General features: G+C 43.8%; 1 protein-coding gene across 6 annotated transcripts in view; it reads left to right on the forward strand.

Annotated features, from left to right (window-relative positions):
• PSPH (phosphoserine phosphatase) overlaps positions 1 to 10,274 on the forward strand; it is a 23,931-nt gene extending 13,657 nt beyond the window's left edge. For 3 of the 6 annotated variants that reach the window (XM_073315786.1, XM_073315785.1, XM_073315783.1), the window contains 5 exons: positions 2,335 to 2,493; positions 3,795 to 3,929; positions 5,873 to 6,018; positions 7,621 to 7,769; positions 10,089 to 10,274. In XM_073315786.1, the coding sequence (XP_073171887.1) occupies positions 2,354 to 2,493; positions 3,795 to 3,929; positions 5,873 to 6,018; positions 7,621 to 7,769; positions 10,089 to 10,199 (681 nt within the window). In that variant the 5' untranslated portion in view covers positions 2,335 to 2,353 and the 3' untranslated portion in view covers positions 10,200 to 10,274. The remainder of the gene's footprint in view (positions 1 to 2,334; positions 2,494 to 3,794; positions 3,930 to 5,872; positions 6,019 to 7,620; positions 7,770 to 10,088) is intronic. The other 3 variants (XM_073315782.1, XM_073315787.1, XM_073315784.1) reach the window with 1 other exon arrangement.
• Positions 10,275 to 12,367: the final 2,093 nt, after the last annotated feature.

The following is a 12,367-nucleotide window of genomic DNA, read 5'->3' on the forward strand; positions in this document are numbered from 1 at the left end:
GCTTTTATTTCTGAGTCAGAGTCCTTGCAAAGTGGGGTCCTGTCCATGACTGAGGTCCCTAGGTACTGTGGTTATACTAATGGTAAAGTATAATAATGTGGAGCTAGAGCATGAAGAGCGTGTTAAAGTCAATGGAAGTTTTGCTCAATTAAGGACTGCTGAATTTGTCCCTAAGTTCTTACTTGGTTTTTAATTAGTCCTCAGATAAATTTCGTATCACTCTCCTGGGAGTTTTGTCCAAGAGAGGAGTGAGTAATAAATGAGTGAGAACTTCAGGATTTAGCTCAATAACAATAGGATGGACTTAAATAGCAGCTTTCCTTCTGAACATCTCAACTATGTGTAGCCTACCCAAAGGTGGGCAAATAGTATTATCCCCATTTTATAGACTGGGGAACTGAGGCCATGTCTATATTGAGAGTTTGAAACAGCAATAGGTCAAAGCACACTATGGAACTTCTAGTGCATGGCGACAGAGTCCACACAGCCAGTTAGTTTGCAGCACGCTAGTGCACTGTAGTACATCCCCGCTTGCCAAGCACTAACTCTTTATAAGCAAGCCCTGAGACACAGAAAGATGAAGAGACTTATTAAATGTCACACACAGGTGCACTGGCAGCATGGGAAATAATAAGCTGACTAAGGTTTCCTGACTCCTAATCCCCTGCTTTAACTATTCAGCACTGCTGTCTCTCAGCTTTTATCAATCCTACCACCTACTGTCTCTAGAGGTCTCTCATCCAAATACTGAATCAGTTCAATCCTTCTTAACTTGTGACATTTACCAGGATCATGCCACAAGCAGGTATATTTGCAGGCAAGGTGGCAAAGAAGTTGACCGTGAGTGTTCTGATATATATATTGGGCAGAGGTGGGGAGACTATCCTGGAAAAATTAAAACACTTATCCCACGGCATCCACTGGCAGCTGTTTTAACCATTCCCAGAGCCAAGCGCTTTCTTACAAAATCAAAACGTCTCTTACTTTAAAGGTGCCCTTACAGAGCTGGATATGTGATGATCAGGGTCCCATCTCCACCGGCAACAGTTAGGAGCCCAAGTGTAAGAAGTGTGTTTTAAAAGGACAAGTAATATGTTCTCTGTGGGAACCAGCCAGGTCCTCTGTAAGTAGCTGTAGGGCATCTTGCCATCAAATTATAGATGAATACACAAGAGGCAAAGGAATCTGCATATAGTTTAGTGTGATGAAAAGAAAAGATGAAGCTGTGTGACATGACACCAGATGGAAGAACAAGGAAGATTCAGGTTAATCACATGCAGGGATGTATAGTAGAAAGTATTGGTGATTAGGAAACAAATCAACCCCAAAACAAACCAGCCAAACAAAAACATCTGGGGTATGAGGGTAGGTATAAAGCTGTAGCACTGAGTATTTCTCCCAAATACAAACAGATTGCTAAATATGGAATTACACCTTGGATTTGCCTATAAAGAGAAAAAGCACAAGATGATTCGTGGGATAGCAGGAAAGTATACTCATGCTGTTTAATATCCAACTGTAAATCCTGTGTTTCTGATCTACAGAATTATCTGTGCCCAACACAGCCAAGTAAACAGATACAAAAGAAAGGGAAAGCTATTTTATTTCAGCAGTAATTATGCACCCTGACTGTCCAGCTGAGTGACACTTTCAACTTCTAATTTTAAACATAGTCCTCTGGGGAAAAGGTTGTTGTGTTATGACATTGTGACTGATGTCCTGGGTCAACTTCACTGAGACCAGGAGGATAGTAGGACTTATAAAAGAATTATGTTTACTGTCTGCTGGGCTTAGGCAGAAACTTCACCTCTGGGCAGATTAATCCCTAACTGTCCTTGATGGGATTTCTTGCACTATCCCTCAAGTATTTGGCACAGGCTTAGATGGACCAGGGTCTGATCCTATGTCCTTCTACAAGTCCTTGGGGTGAGAAGTCTTGTTTCCTTAGACCTGAGAGGGTGAGCTGGAATTTAATGTCAATCACTGCAGGAGAGTTGGATTCAGATAGTACTGACATTTAATGCAACAACTATAAGCTTGAGCCCCATTGGAGCATCAACTGGCAGCCACTGCAAAGAGCGAATCAATAGCTGAGCCAAATCTCCACTGCCCAACTCCAGCCTTGAACTCAGACTGAACATCAGCCAGCAGGCACCACAGAGAGCAAATCAGCGAATGAGCCAGGTCTTCACCACTGCCCACTCTCATTAATAAGGACTGGCTACACGGCTGCATTCAGCACTAGCTGGCAGATGACAGATCAGTTTCTTAGATGGCTCAAAACAGAGTGCAGTGCAGTGACCGGCAGAAAGAACTTCTCCTCTTCTCTTGCAGCAGGAAGGTTCCCAGAAGGATGGCCTCCCTCCTGGAGCTGAAGGAAATCTTCCGCAATGCCGATGCAGTGTGCTTTGATGTGGATAGTACAGTCATCAAGGAAGAAGGAATTGATGAGCTGGCAAAGTTCTGTGGAGTTGGGGATGCTGTGGCAGAAATGTATGTACACTATTTGGTTATTTATTTCATGTGCATAGCAATCAATAGTAATAATGGCTCAGCTTCATCCCTGGCCAGTGGAATTACATCAGGGACAAATAGGTTAAAGAGGATCATAGTAATAATAAATAGCATCAATGAATACTGGACTAACTTACATTTTGGAATTGTGGATATACGGGGCCTGAGCCAATGTTCATTCAAATCAATGAGCATCTGTCCAATGAACACCAGGCCCCTACTTTGTTAAGGGGCTTTTAGTTAAACTTTGGAAAACAGTAGCACAGCTTGGTCCCTCTTTTTTGTGAAAGAAAGAAAATACATTTTGGGCCATTCGGAGGCCTGATCTTGCTCCCATTGCTGCCAATAGCCAAACTCCCATTAACTTCATAGGGAGACGAATCAGGCCCTTACTTAAGGAATGCTGGTCCGATATGGAGAAATAAAAGATTTTGTCAGCTGGTTCAGCCATGCTCATGTACAGCATGATGGGGTTCCCTGTCAGGGCTACGTATCTGCTTTGCTTCATGGTCCTCCTAAATCACAGCATTTATCTTTAGAAGTATCAATGATCCTCTTCCACTGAGCTTGGGGAAAGTGTCTGTTTGTGAATGCTGTAAATAAATACCTTACAAACCTCAGACTTGATGAGTTGCTAACAAGTAGTCATCCATCATCAGTTCAGCTCCACCTCTTTTTAAAGCTCTTTGCTGCCCATCTTCTGTATTTTGCCCAGTAATATCGGTCAGGTAACTTCAACCTGCCATGTTAGAGTGCTGTCCCTCTTTGCTCCATTGTAACTAGAGGTGGATCTGAACTGCCCCAAAATTTTTGGAGGGGGATTTGAAATCTGGCAGCAGTTCCTAAATATCATGCAAATTTCTCAGCTCATCAGATCATACCTTTTCAGAATGTGGACACAGCAGAGCCTAGAACTAATGGCACTTAAGAACATACAAGCGGCCATACTGGGTCAGATCAGAGGTCCATCAAGCCCAGTATCCTGTCCTCTGACAGTGGCCAATGGCAGGTGCACCAAAGGGAATGAACAGACAGGTTATCATCAAGTGATCCATGCCCTGTCTCCCAATCCCAGCTTCTGGCAAACAGAGGCTAGGGACACCATTCCTGCCCATCCTGGCTAATAGCCATTGATGGACCTATCTTCCAAGAATCTATGTAGCTCCCTTTTGAACCCCGTTATAGTATGAATAATTCCTCTTCTGTTAAAAGTCTTTGTGACAAATCATCTTCTATCGAGTGTAATTGATTTGCACGGATTTGTTTGGATCTCAATTTAGGACACGGAGAGCTATGGGAGGCTCTGTGACATTCAAAGCTGCTTTAACGGCACGACTAGGACTTATACGTCCCTCCTGCGAGCAAGTGCAAAAACTAATTTCAGAACATCCTCCTCAGCTCACACCAGGGATAAGGTAAGATGTGTTTCAAGTGAGCCTTCCAAAACCACAGAAGGCCAGACACTCAGTTGGTGTAAATCAGCATAGCTGTGTGAAGTCAGTGGAGTTACACCAGCTGCGGATCTGGCCCAGAATGTTTTCCGGCTTGACTTTTACATGGTATGTGATGTTCAAATTGGGATGTTACAGTGGGATGAGTCCATTTCTGTGGACTAGTGTCCACATCAAAGCAAGTACCATCTCGGTTGGTACTAAGGGGCATCCTTGTTGGCAGTCTCAGCACACAGGCCAAGGACTGAATGGTTATGGACCATGATCTATCCCGTCACCTTTAGAAGTGGTCTTTCTAGGTCAGGCGTGTGGCCCTTTGATTGCACTGCCGTTGCCCTAGGTGTGTGTGTTCTGGAGATACAGAATCTGACCCTGTGAAGTGGTGAGGGCATTCAAATCCCAGGACTGGGCCCATCTAGAGAAGTCCATTCTTCAAGGCTATCAATTCATTACTAAAGTCACAAATGAAGTTTTAAAGAAACTGGGGCTCAGAGTAAGCATAACTTATTTTAACCTAACAGGTATTTTCCACCCCAAAGCAGAGAGTGGCTGAAAAAAGGCTCTTATTAGAAAACTGCCCTCCTAGCAGGCTCTAATTCTATAATACCAGTGTTGTGAGAAGATATTGCATCAGCATTTTCTCCTTGAACCGAAACACACATTAGCTCTCTCTGTAGGGGTGGCAAGAACACAAACGGCACATTGTGTCCTTGTTTGGAATCACGATTCTCTTCTATTTACACTCACCCTCTTCCTTTTTCCCTCCGCTTCGCTGTTCACACCGCTCCTCTGCTTTAATCCTGTACTTTCCTGTCCCTTCCTCTCTTCCTACCACTTCTGCTGCTTTGCTTTTGCTGCTTGTTGGTCTTTTGTTTTAGGGCCAGATCCTGCCAGGTGCTGAGTGCCTTCAACTCCCGTTGTCCTCACAGATTGGGGGGTGAAATTCTTTTGTCTCCAATACAGCTTTTGGAGATTCCTTTTCTGTAGCTATTGCCTTTTTCTATAGGAAGGCTGTTGCTGTCCAATGTTCCCTAGGAAGAGATACAGCTCAGGGTCAGTGAATCCAAAAAAACAGCTTGTGCTTTAGATCAGTGGGTCTCAAATTTTTTTTTTCCCCACAGACCACTTGAAAATTGCTGAGGGTCTTGGCGGACCACTTAATGATCTTTCCAAATGTTGTTTGTACTGTTATTTAACTACTGCAATGTGCTTTGGCTAAAAGTGCTATATTGAAAAAAACTTAAATTTTTTTTGTTCTACAAATAAAAGCACACAACTCGTATTTTAATATCAGTAGTCTTACCTTTCTAATGCAATGGATGTGCCCTCTCTTCCCCGCCACAGCAACCCCTGAGCTGGGGCTTGGAAGGAGGGGGGGTCTCTCCCCTGTCACAGCAGCTACAGAGCTGAGGCTGGAAAGGAGGGCAGTCTCTCCCTGGCAGCTGCAGCCCTGGAGCTGGGGAAAGTTGCCTCTTTCTCTGGCCACTGCAGCCCTGCATGTCCCAAATTTCCCCCACCCCCTCTTCTCACCCCACTGACCCCTCCCACTTACCCACTAACCTGAATTGACTTGAATGTCAAGAAAATTGACCTGAATGTCAAGAAAATCAGTTCCCTGATCCACTAGTTTCTGAGCAACTAATTGCCAGTCTGTGTCTCAATATAATACAGATTTGTTATAGCTCCTTTCATACAAACTCTATGGGAGCCTGCAAAGGAAGAAGGGAAAGTCTAAAACTGCACTGAAGTATGGTATTGAAACCCAGTTCCTGAACAAAGAAGGATAATGCAAATTGTAGTCAGCTTTGTTAATGAACGATCTACTTGGGATTCCTCCTTCCCTCTCTGTTACTTCTTGATCTTGCTAGATATTCAGGGCTGGTTGTTGTGTTTTCTTTTCCTATAAGGGAGCTGGTAAGCAGGCTTCAGCAGCGAGGCATCCAAGTCTTCTTAATATCCGGAGGGTTTCAGAGCATTGTGGAGCATGTCGCTTTACAGGTGAACATTCCAACAGCAAACGTGTTTGCCAATAGGCTGAAGTTTTACTTTAATGGTAAGATGTGATTGGATGGCTCTTTTTTCTACACATTGATGGTCACCATTTCACTTCAAGCTGAAGTAGGATCATGGGCTATGGTGGCTTAAGAATTGAATGGAAAATCAACACATTGAAATATGATCATTTTGCTTCTATGAATGGCCTCTCTGAACTGAGGTTGATGGTTCTCAGTCCTGTTTCTTGTGATCAAGCGTCCACGTTATAAATACTGTTACTACGAGTGGCACTGATTGTCCCTTATTGACTGTCTTAGTAGAGAGACCAAGGAGAGCGGAATGGAAACTGAACTGCCCATGCTCCCCTAGAAAGGTCAGGGTTAAGGCAGTTTGGCGACCTAAAAGCATTTAAAAAGTCACAGGACGTAAGACAGAAAATGAAGCGTGGGTTGCAGTAGTGGCTTTACAGCCAAATTCCATGCTCTGCCGGAACCATCCAGCCTGCATCGTCTCAATGCCAGTTTGGGCACAGCACCAGGCAAGGAAATTGTGAGCCCCTCTTCTTTCTCTCTCTCGATGTCTGCCAATCAAACTCATGGGGGTGGGCTGTTCTGTGGATGGAAAACTGCGAACTGCTGTGCTGTCAGGCTGGCAACTTTCTCCAGCACTAAGTTGTCCCCCCGCCCCTCTCCCAAAACTCTTTCTTCTCCCAAAACTCCCCTCTCTCCTCCAAACAAAACAAATCCAATTGAAACAATTTCTGGCCGTACAAATTGTTCTTTGGAAGCCATTATTTTCCCTGAGACAGCATAACACAATAGGGTAAAGAAACAAGCATGGGAAATATCCTACTAATAATGATAGTTGGTTCAGTCTATTGTGTGTCTAGAATAAAAGATCAAATCATTTTTTTTTAAACTACGTGCTGTACTAGGAAAAAGAAGCAAATGTTGGAGCTCCTTTGCATGGCTGTGGAGGCATAGAAAGTCAAGTTCTTTTACATTCTTACTATGGGTTTGATAAGATTTCAAGTCAAAGTTAAAGACTGTCTCATTAATAAAAACACAGTTTCTGTTCTTTTAGCTTCTGTTCTCAGTGACTTTGGGGTAAATCCAGAGTAACTATTGACTTCAATGGACTTGACTTCAGTGGAGTTGCTCTGGATTTTACACCAGTGTAGCTGAGCAGAATTGGGCTCAGTGGAGGTTCATTATTCTTACTTACACTGAGTGTATGCCACTGATTTTAATGGGGTCACTCCTGAATTACATGGTGACAGTGTAACCGAGGGTAGAACCTGTCCCAATGCATCTGTGAATTTGTGGAATTTTTTGCCTTTTCTCAGCATCCAACACTGTGAAAATATTCACACCTTTGTGGCACTGTAAGACCCACAAAGTGATTTAGGTCAAATCTACAGTTTTTAATGCATGCTTAATTTCCAGTTAATTCAGTGGGGGCTTTATGCATGTAAAGCCTTCGGGATTGGGCCCTAATTAGTTATTTCCTAATGAAAAGGCCATAGACAAAGTAAAAATCCCTCTTGATTTTCAAGAAGTTCATTGGTGTCTTTCCTAGGTACTTGTGATTCTCTGCAACCCACTGAAGCAATTGGACATGCTGCCCAAGTATCTAACTCCTCCTCCCCACATGTTTTTAGGAGAATATGCAGGGTTTGATGAGACACAACCAACAGCTGAATCAGGTGGAAAAGGAAAGGTTATCAGTCATCTGAAGGAAGAGTTTCACTTTAAGAAGGTAGTTATGATTGGAGATGGAGCTACAGACATGGAGGCATGTCCCCCTGCGGTGAGTATCCAAGAACTGGATTTCCCTTTTAAACAAATGCTTTCATATATATATCAATGGCAAGACACCATCTGTTTGACCATTATACAGTATTTACGGGGGATCGTTAATGCCTTTCAGTCTATTCTGAAACAGTACCTGGTGAGCTATTTGCAGCAGCAAAGGCTGTGACAGAGATCAGATTTCCTGCCTGACACCAAGAGGGGGGGAAGTACTGATGGGCATTCACCTCCCTGTGCCAGCAGGCAGTGGGATCACCTCAGGGTGGACCAAGGGATCAGGCCATTCACTCATGTACCCCTTTCATTCTGGGTCACACACACACTCATTACGTCTCTCTCTTCTTTGTGCCATTCGAGCTGGCAGAGCCCTCCAGATCTTACTGCTTGTAAGTGGTGCAGCAAACACCCACACCTGCAGCTGAGGTCATCACCTCCCTGCCTCTCCAGCCCTTAATACAAAAGCCTGAAAAGAAACATCATAATCCTGTTATCACCTTACACTCATCACTCTTCCTGTAGCCCACCCAAGCTTCTCTTCCGACTGCTCCCTTTGGCTCCTTGACCCACTCCCAGCTCCTTGCCTTCTTTCACGTTGCGCTTGGAACAGATTTGGAAGCCAGCCAAGCACACTCCCTCAGAAATCTCCTGAAAACCCTCCAGTGCCACTAAGCAGTCCAACTGTAATGCCTTCCAGTTGGTCTGGACAATATTGTTCAGCACTCGACCTGCCTTTTAGACTGTGGCCAGCACCTCCAGATTTGCAATTCTTTCTTGGGTATTGTTTACCTTTTTCAGAAGCATTGCTTGCACGCACACACACACCAGCCACATCTTTTGTCACAGTAACACTAAGGCCATGACTACACTACTCGCCGGATTGGCGAGTAGTGATCGATCTATCAATCATCGATTTATCGTGTCTAGTGTAGACGCGATAAATCGATCCCCAATCGCTCTGCCATCGACTCCGGAACTCCACCATGGCGAGAGGTGGAAGTGGAGTCGACGCGGGAGTGGCGGCCGTCGATCCCGTGTCATGAGGACGTGAAGTAAGTGATTCTAAGTCTATCTAAGATAAGTCGACTTCAGCTATGCTATTCTCGTAGCTGAAGTTGCGTATCTTAGATTGATCCCTCCACCCCAGTGTAGACCAGGCCTTAGATTCCTGTTAGTATCATGGTGCTTCCACACAGATTCCTTCAAGTGCCCAGATCCCAATCTGGGCCACTGATTTATGGTGCTTATGAACCATGCTCCTGCATCCTTCTGGTGCACATGCTGCCTGATACTAGCAGAGCAAGAGTGCTAGTCTGATGACTTAGAGGGTGGGTACCAAGATCCTTTCTTGCACCAGAGATAACTTCTCATGGGGATGGAGCAGACACCTGCTGAACATGGCAGCTCTCACAGAACTAGGAATAATTTAAAAAAGAATTAAAAATACAACCTAAAAAAAAAAGTGCCTTTTTACAGCAGGTGTGGATCTAACTTGCAACTTACCATTACAGTCAAGTACCTTCCTAGAATACTAATGCTCTTGCTCTGTCAGAATCAGGAAGCACGTACCTTAATGTGGGCCTGGGGTGTGCTCCCTAAATACCACAAAATCAGCACCGTGTTATAAGGAACATGCATGATGCTAGTTCCAAGCATCAGTGCTTGTGTGATTCTATTATTTTTAATTCTAACAGTGCGTACCTTGGCAGCAAGTGTGTGCACTGTGATTTCAGATTAATATTTGTTTAATGCCTTAAATCTCTCACGAAACAGCAAAGAGTGAAAGTTTAAATGTTGCATTTTCATTGATCTAAATTGTCTAGGCTCTAGAAACGATGATTGTTCTTGGTTAATTATTTGAGCCATTATTAGTTAATGATTGCATTTGGTATCTGTCACAGGAGGTGAGTGGAGTTAAAATAAACAGCAGAGGTATAATTGTAGTATTGGGCATAAACATTCGCCTGTGAACTCCTACTGGACTGTCAGTTCAAGGTACAGTAGCAGCATAAGTCACAGGAATTTTCCTCAGATTTTTCAGTAGAGTCTCGGATGTGAACAATCTCAATGTCACATGGTATTAGAGAATGACCCTTCTCCCATGGCAAAGTTCCCATTGACTTCCAGGATGCAAGATCAAGCCTTTTGATGAAATCCATCCCAGCAACAAACACAGAAAGGCAATTTTTTGTGGGGTTTTTGCTACAGATTTTGAGGATAAACTCATTCTTTTTAAAATATTGAACATATTTACACTGAAAATCCCCATTTCATTAGTGGAAAGCTTAATATACGAACCTATTCATTTCTGTTTTGCTAGGACGGCTTCATTGGATTTGGAGGAAATGTAATCAGGAAACAAGTAAAGGAGAAAGCCAAATGGTACATCACTCACTTTGACGAACTGCTTAAAGAACTGGAAGAACGATAAGTTATACAGTAACATAGTATTTTTATTAACAATTATAGTAGATCAATATATACAATGCAATTAAACATATTTTTGTTTGCACAATTGTGTACTGATTTTTTTTGTTTGAATTTGATGCTTCCAAATAACTTCCCAAGATGTTCCCTCTTGGACCTGCCGTTCACATTGCAAGTGGTCCCATTCCCATAGTTGTTAATAAATTGGTACTTTATAATGTATGTTTCTTCAAATCACTAAGGGCCCCATTCTGCTACATTTATTCACCTTGAGTAACACCTTACTCTCCTGCAGAAAGGTCAGATTTGCTTGGCGCATGATAGGGAGGGAAAGCCATTGGCTCTCTGGCCTGCATTAACTAGAATGCCAATTGGCTATGGTCACTATAGACCGTACGCCAGCTGAAAACTGGCCAATCAGAGCTACACTTTGCCTCTCATGCTCCCAACAGCGCGCCCCCCCGCTTCCCCCCCGGATACTGGCATGGGTACGTAGGGCAGCTGGTACAGAGTCCAGCTATGCTGGCTGTGAATCAGTTGAGAAGTCCTCCTGCTGAGGGATTCTCAGCTGGCCTGAGCGGTTCAAAGGAACCACTTCAGGTGGAGAATCTGGGGCCATGGCTTTGATGTGCGTTTGTTTGCCGTGCGGAAAGCAGTGAGGAACGCCACACTGAGCGGAAACTCTGCTTTGAAATGTGAAAAATAAGCTGCTACCATTTGCTGAAAAGCAGAGTCAGGGCTCACAATTCCAGCAGAGGTGTACCACCCGTAGTTATGCGATGTACGGATAACTAACCGGGGGCACTGGCTAGAAGTTTCAGAGTGTGCAACTGCTTGCTCAGGGTGAACGCTTGTTGGCAACTCTCCCAAAAGTTCAGCGTTCACATGTCCACTTATCGTGGTATAGAAAGGACAGAGATAAATGTATGCAGCGTAGTTGTAGCTGTGTCACTCCCAGGACATTAGACGCATAAGGTGGGGGGGGGTTTGCTCCAGAAAAAGATATGCCTGAGACACAAGGAGGGGGAGGTAATAAGTGAGTCATTTTCTGTACAAAATTCCAAAATACTGCATGAAGACAGCATGGGCGTCGGTTTTCTTCCAAGGAAAGATGAGCACACTATCACCATAAGTTTTTCTTTTTTTGGCCACTCCTTCCAAGTTTGTTCTTTAGCAAGTTTAGTTGATTAACGCAAGGAGCAGATAACCCAACAAGCTGATTTATTTTTGAAAATGTCTTTTCAAACAGACCTTTATTAGTGAGGGCTGACTCAGAGGGCAACATCTGCTCTGCTTGATAAATCTGCATCTGTACTCTAGCAATGGGCAAGACAGCAGGCTGTTTACTACAAGACTCTACAGTGGCCTACAAAAAATACTCCCTTTTAAATTCATCTGGAAAGAAATCTCAGCAAGTTCCAAGAACAGCTCATGTACAATAAGTCTTTTGTTTAGGTAGGAGTGTTTGAATAGGGCGAGAGAACTCTGTTGCTCTTGCTGTTATTCAGGGTGTTTTCTGCTCTGCTCTGAGATGCAGCTGTAGAGTTTCCAGGCATGAGAGAGTTTTTGTTAAGAAATCTAACGTCCAATACACAGCTACGGCACTCACTCAGGCCCTGTCTCTGCAAACAGTTATACACCTACTTAATGTTAAGCATGGGTAGCCTGACTGAAGTCAATGCATTAACTTAAGCATATGAAGAAGGGTTCGTACAACTGAGGCCTCAGTGTACTTCTGAAATTCTTCTCCACGCCCGTCACCGTGATTACAAGTGGAAAATGGAAACGTGGATTGTACCTGACATTTCACAGGACTTCTTCAGGTGTGATTGTTTTGAAAAGAAAACCGTTCTCCATTGGGCAAACAGCAAGCCACACCTCTTCCTAGGTGGAATCAAGAATTATTATTTAGCTCAGTAAGCTCTCTTCTCCTGGCTAGCCTCTTTAGCACTCTGTGCTTTACAGACCGCTAATCAGAGGCAGTACAGCAGTGAGAACAGCAGCAAGAGGAAAGTTTCCACACCACAGGTAAGGTGCCAGTCCAATTGCATACAAGATCCATCACAAAAGAGCCCAGGAAAATTTTGGGAAACAGTGCAAGGGGTAAAGTAAGTAGGCAGTGCCAGGGGTAAAGTAAGTAAGTAGGCAGGCGCTCCCCTGACAGGAGGGGAA

This window comes from Lepidochelys kempii, chromosome 17, assembly GCF_965140265.1.
Source record: "Lepidochelys kempii isolate rLepKem1 chromosome 17, rLepKem1.hap2, whole genome shotgun sequence".
In the NCBI taxonomy this organism is placed as follows: domain Eukaryota; kingdom Metazoa; phylum Chordata; order Testudines; family Cheloniidae; genus Lepidochelys; species Lepidochelys kempii.